Source organism: Scomber japonicus, chromosome 19, assembly GCF_027409825.1.
Source record: "Scomber japonicus isolate fScoJap1 chromosome 19, fScoJap1.pri, whole genome shotgun sequence".
Taxonomy (NCBI): domain Eukaryota; kingdom Metazoa; phylum Chordata; class Actinopteri; order Scombriformes; family Scombridae; genus Scomber; species Scomber japonicus.
The window spans coordinates 31,940,123-31,946,528 of NC_070596.1; the positions used below are offsets into that span (position 1 = coordinate 31,940,123).

The 6,406-nt window shown below is 38.3% G+C and overlaps 1 protein-coding gene across 1 annotated transcript; it reads left to right on the top strand.

Annotated features, from left to right (window-relative positions):
• Positions 1 to 304: 304 nt before the first annotated feature.
• On the top strand, positions 305 to 6,152 carry LOC128379955 (uncharacterized). Its single transcript, XM_053339592.1, has 3 exons — positions 305 to 335; positions 1,969 to 2,035; positions 4,535 to 6,152. Exons 2-3 carry the CDS (start codon positions 2,025 to 2,027, stop codon positions 6,150 to 6,152), a joined length of 1,629 nt encoding a protein of 542 aa, XP_053195567.1. The 5' UTR covers positions 305 to 335; positions 1,969 to 2,024.
• Positions 6,153 to 6,406: the final 254 nt, after the last annotated feature.

Sequence of the window (6,406 nt, forward strand, 5' to 3'; positions counted from 1 at the left end):
TTTCAAAGTTTTCTTACCTGTGTTGTTGACTTGAAGCTCTGAGATGCTGAGGAGAAAGAGAGAGAGGAATCAGAGCTCAGAGGTTTATATCAGCAGCCACCGTCCACACCTATCTGGTGAGCAGTCACATGATTTCACAGAAACAGTCTCAGAGACTCAGAAAGAAGACAGAAAGTAAAGTCTTTGAGACTGTTTCTGTGAAATCATGTGACTGCTCACCAGATAGGTGTGGACGGTGGCTGCTGATATAAACCTCTGAGCTCTGACTCCTCTCTGCTCTTCCTCCTCTCTGCTCTTCCTCCTCAGCATCTCAGAGCTTCAAGTCAACAACACAGGTAAGAAAACTTTGAAAGAAGAATCATGAAATACTTTCAGTGTCAGGATGTTAGGAAACAAATGCTGCAGGAAGAAAAACTCACTATAACTGACCATGATAAGTTAATAAATGAAATGTCACAGAATGATAGTCAATGAAATGGAAACTAAAACCTGAAATTAAGTGTTTCCTGTTAGTGAGTTGTCACACAGCATCTAATAATGCTGAAAATATGAGAGATTTCATTTTTTCTCTCATTGGGCCTCATTCACAAACTTTTTTTTACTCGTGTCACCGTCTGAGCCTCACGGGACACAGTATACACGGCCTCAGTTATTGCAGGCCAGGCTTCTTTTTTTTGTTTTGTTAATATCATCACTCTAGAGGACACTATTGTAAAGTGACAGTCTTTTCTGTGTTCCACGTCCAACACAATTATTTCAATATCTGCTGCTGTTAAATTCTTCAGATTTTTACCTTTTGGGGTCATCTCTTATAACTCAACTTTGTAACTCTGTTCAGCACAGTGCTCTCTTCATGATCCACCAAACGGATCCTTATGTAGAAAAATAGAGGCGTGGCCGTATGCTGATTGCAGATAGCAGACATACGCCTGTCAGTTTAGAATAATTCTGATTCACTAACATACACACATGTCATGAATCTGTGATGATTTTGTTCTTTTCATTTCTGCACACATAGTGAATGAGGCCCATTATTAGTAACCAAAGACATCCCATTTCACAGTTTTAAAGGAATATATGTGTGAATGTGACTCCATTAATCAGCCTGTTGTAAAGGGCATTGTTATTTAACTAAAGACAGACAGAGACATCTGGCGCAAAAACAGCATCATTATACAGATGTCAGCTCATTCTAGTGATGAACAGAGGAACCAAGTTACATTCAATTTACTGAAACACAAAGTCAAATTAATCTGGAGATTGAGACAAACCTGTATGTATCTAAAACCTGGATGTTATCATAGAGTGTTATTAAAAATACTGTACAGATTACCAAACCTGTTTACAGTGTATGGACTCCATCAATAACCACAGCTGTGTGTAATGACAGCTGATCTGTCTGTTGGAGAATCTCAGTGGTACAGTTTCCTAGTTTGTTTGATTGACAGGTCGACAGAAGGGGGAAAATAAGGGCGACCTCATTCCACAATGACCACCACACACCAATAACTTCCAATGTGCACACTGCATGTGATGCTAATGTGGACTTGAACAATGTAAACTAAACCCATATAGAGACTCTTTGGTCAGTTTGTCCCATCATAGAATGATTTCTTTTTACAGGCTCACTGTAACATGAAGCCTCATTCAAATACTCACATATTATAGAAAACAAAGCAAATGTGTCAGTGGACATTTACATTCAGTAGCAACATTTAGAGACTTTGCAGACACCTTAATGAGCAACATGTCCTCATGATGTTGATATAAAAGCTTCATCCAGGCAGCATGACATTTCCTTCAGAACATATCTGCTGTTTCCATTTAGCAGCAAACAAAGATCATTTCTAGGAGACGTTGTTGGCCGAGCGGCTCATTGCTCAAAATGTGCAGCACTGAAACTTTCTCCAGCAGCTTCTTCACACCTTTATTTCACTTTATGATAGTTTTTCATTTTGTCCCACACAGATACCAACACACCTGTTTCATCCTCAGCGTGTGGAGTCTCTCTATCAGACAGCAGCATGGCACAGTGGTGAGTAACATTACCATAAATAAACATTAAAATACTGTTAGAACTAAATATATGGAAGTGTGTGTGTGTATTTGTGTGTGTGTTAAGAATATTCAGCCTATGGACAAGATGAAGCTGACAATCCCTATAATGTGATTTCAGAACAAATACATCATAAATTCAGTGTTGATTATTCACCACAAAAAGTATAATGTTGGTTTATATGTTCAATCAACTGGTGTTAAATCTGGTTTGTGTCTTTGAAAGTGGCTTTCACGCACACACACTGATGGCAGCTGGCACAATTATGGTGTGCATATTGCTATGCAAGATATTTAACTGCGCTTGTACACACAATATATCTCAAGCAAGTAAAATTTTTGCATGAAGAGAAAACCATATTTAATGTATGAGCAGAATCCAAAGGAGTGTGTGACTCTTATCCCCAAGCACACAACTTTAAAAAAATAAAAAAAATAAATTTCTACATCAATGGCACCAAGATCATTACTTTGCCCCAAAGGAACAGGTGCATACAGAAAAGACAAATTAGATATGAACATAACATTACATAAAATACAGTTAAGTAAATAATATTACAAGGGTTATGGCTTATTCTTTAAATCATATTATTCTATAATGCTAAATAATTCCACTACATGTTTATTTTTCATGAGTTTCAGGGCTTTAAAATGAGATAGAAACTCATCATAAAACATACTAAACCTTCATACAGTACATTTGAACTTGTGAATAATGCATTTCCCAAGTATCAGAATGTTGTTGACCAGAAAGTCATCTTCATGATTGTCCGTGATGAATCCATAAATAAATAAATGTCTTTTTGGTAAAAGCCATTCATAAACATCCAGCTACAGAGTTTGATGAGTAGTTTCAGTATCATCACAAAACACACAAATACTGTTTTTTATTCCAAATCTTCTCGCTTGATTATAAATCACGATGATGTACTTTCTGGTAGTGAAAGTATGTGTTGTGTTATCATAAAGAGGTTTTGTAATGTTTAGAAATTTGTCCTCAACACCAAAAAGCAGTAAACAATGGAAAATAAAAGGGAGTTCAATTGAATCAAATTATATATAAAAGTCAAGGAATAAAATAAAACTGTCATCTTCAATTAAGTGATAATAATCTAGAGGATCAAGAACTAGACTAATATTATTATGAATGGACCCTTCATAAAACCAGGCTGGGAACTGTATTTGCAAAAGTAAGAGTAATTTGTAGTCATTGTTCAATATTGGATCCCCTTGAAAACGAGATGGTTCATCTCAAGGGGCTATCCATTAATAAAAATGTATCTAACCAATAACATGATCAGTCTAAGGTTAACTAGTATTTAAGGGTCTTTGCCAGAATTGGGAATTAAAGTTATAATACCTTGTTTGATGGTGGAAGGGAAAGTCAAGTGATCAGTAGCTTCCTGTAACATAAGTGAGAACTTAAAGCTATCCTTAACTTTGTTACATTTTTACACTTTTGTTTAGGTTAAAATGCTATTAATAAGGTAATGGACTCTAAAATGTTAGAGATCCACCAGGGACAGAAACTAATCATTATTTCATTCACATTACTACATAGGACCGAAGCGGTGGTGTAATGTGCAGCTTGTCCATCATTAGTGCAGGAGACTCGGGTTTGAGTCTTTGCAGCAGTCATATAGCCTATTGATAATGTTTTAGCGGAAAAACTCTCCTGCATTTTCGTAAATTTTGTTAGGTAAATGCATACAACCCGAAAATTTCTGAATTTACAACCTTCAGTTTGTTATATGATGGAAACCACAGACCTCTCAAGTCTCAGGCATTGGTCCTGACTGTGACACATGCATTTCAAGCTGCTCTCACGTTCACACGCCACAACAGACATTTTTTCACGCCAAGAAATGATCTCACCAGACAGAAATTGTTATATGAGTGGCGGTGTTTAGCTCAGTAGGTAGAGCACCTGCCCCATGTGTTGAGGCTACGGTCCTCCCTGCAGGTGACCCCTGTTCAAATCCTGTGCCAAGTGGTCCTATCCTATGTGTCATTGCCCCCTCTCTGCCTCCCATTTCCTGTCTCTCTCTACTAACCTGTACATTAAAGGCAAAAATCCCCCAAAATATACTTAAAAAAACAAACTTATATGATATACAGAAGAGAACAGCGACGTATATTTATCCCGCTGTCCCGGTGGAATGCTGGATTCTTCTGCAAATCTCCAGACGCTCCCCTCCGACACTAAGTCCAGCAGAGTACTTAATTCACTCCTAATTGTACTGGGGTGCAAATAGCATTCATTGATATTTGAACCAGGGGTGTAAATAGCCTTTGCCTTCTTTAAATCAGCATTTATAACTATTTTATTTTACTTTATATTTCTTTTAGCTACACATAGAAACGTATTAGTAATAAGTTATTACTGATGTACAATAAGGGAAGGATACACATCTGTACATAAAGTTTATATTTATATTACTGTTCTCTATTTTTCTCTTTTTTATTTCTTCCCAACCAGTAACATCTCATCCAGATACCAGGACATCATCTCCAAATGTACTCTGATCTCTTCAGGATCTCCTGCTGTCTACCAGCTGAGACCAGAGGAAAAGAAGTTTGGGACTCTGACAAGAAAAACTGTTGGAGTGAAAAACCCGAACAAGGAAAACAAAACCATCTTACTTGTAGGTGAAACAGGATCAGGAAAATCTAGTCTTATCAACGCTCTGGTCAACTACACCATGGGAGTGAAGTTTGAGGACAACATCTGGTTTGAGATTGTAGAAGAAGAAGAAAAGAGAAGCCAGATAGAGAGTCAGACATCAGATGTGATCACATACGAGATCTTTGGTTATGAAGGTAAAACTCTGCCCTACTCTCTGACCATCATCGATACTCCTGGATTCGGAGACACCAGAGGAATCAAACATGATGTCATCGTTAGTCAAAGATTATTTGACTTGTTCCGCTCAGACGATGGAGTTAAAGAACTTTCTGCAGTGGGTCTGGTGCTGAAGGCAACTGAGAATCGAGTGAGTGATCGAGTGAGGTACATCTTTGATTCAGTGACGTCTCTGTTTGGGAAAGACATTGAGAAGAACATCGTCGCTCTCATCACACACTCAGATGGATTCACACCTAAAAATGCTCTGGAAGCTCTTGAAGCTGCAAACATTAACTGGGCCAAAAATGAAACAAATCAGACTGTTCACTTCCTGTTTAATAACCGCCAGAATGAACAGAGAACAGACAAAACAGAACTTCCTTTAGAGAATGCATGGAGGTTAACAGAGAAAGGAATGAAACAATTCACAGACTTCTTGAAAGAATCTAAACCTCAGAAGCTGATGACAACAGTTGAAGTGTTGAACTCACGGATCAGTCTGACAGCCTGCATCCACAACCTGGAAGGAAGAATCCAGCTGATTGAACTGAAACAGAGAGAGATCCAACAGACTGAAGAGGGTCTGAGGAAACATGAAGAAGAGATGAAGAAGAATGAAAAGTTCACTGTAGAAGTTGATGAGCCCTACAAAGACAAAGAGCCTATCCATAGTATGATGTGGGGTGGGTTCAAGATTGGTGGGGTTTTGGATATCTCACCTCTTTTGTTTAAAGGAGCTGTCACATGTAACGTTTGTGAAGAGAACTGTCACTATCCTGGATGCACAATGGCCCTCAGTCCTTCATGGTGTGAGGTCATGAAAGATGGTTACTGCACATCATGTACAGGGAAGTGTCATGAATCAGATCATGTGAAAGAGGAGTGGATTTATGTGAACAAGACCAGGAAAGTCCAGAAGACCCTACAAGATATGAAAGAGAAGAAGAAGGACCTGATGAAAAATCTGCAAACTGAGATGAAAGAACTGACAGTAGAGAAGATAAAGTTGCTGGATGAGTCCTACCAACATGTTGTTAATCTGGAGGAGATCGCCCTGAATGATAATTCACTGTCCACTCATGTCCACTTGGACTTCCTGATTGAGAAGATGAAGGAGAGAAGAGACACAGAGAACGTGAAGAAGCTGGAGGAGATGAAGAGTCGACAGGATGAAGGAACCAGAGCAGCGCTGCAGTACGTGTTGGGTAAACTAGCAGCATTTGGTAAAGCAGATCAAACTAAACTGGAGTAGTTGAACAACATGAACCAGCGAGTAGACAAGATCTACACTGTTCATACAAATGTTTAAACATCACAAACATTATTTCATTATAATCCTTTTAATTACAATGTTGATGTAAAATGTCCATCAGAAAAGAATTGAATCTTCTCTTAAATGTCAGGTGTGTGATTGTGAGAAACAGGAGCTCTGTTGCTGTTTGTTCTTGTAGTTGAATGTTTAATTCTGGACGTCTGGTCACTGTTCAGATTACAGAGGAATCATTA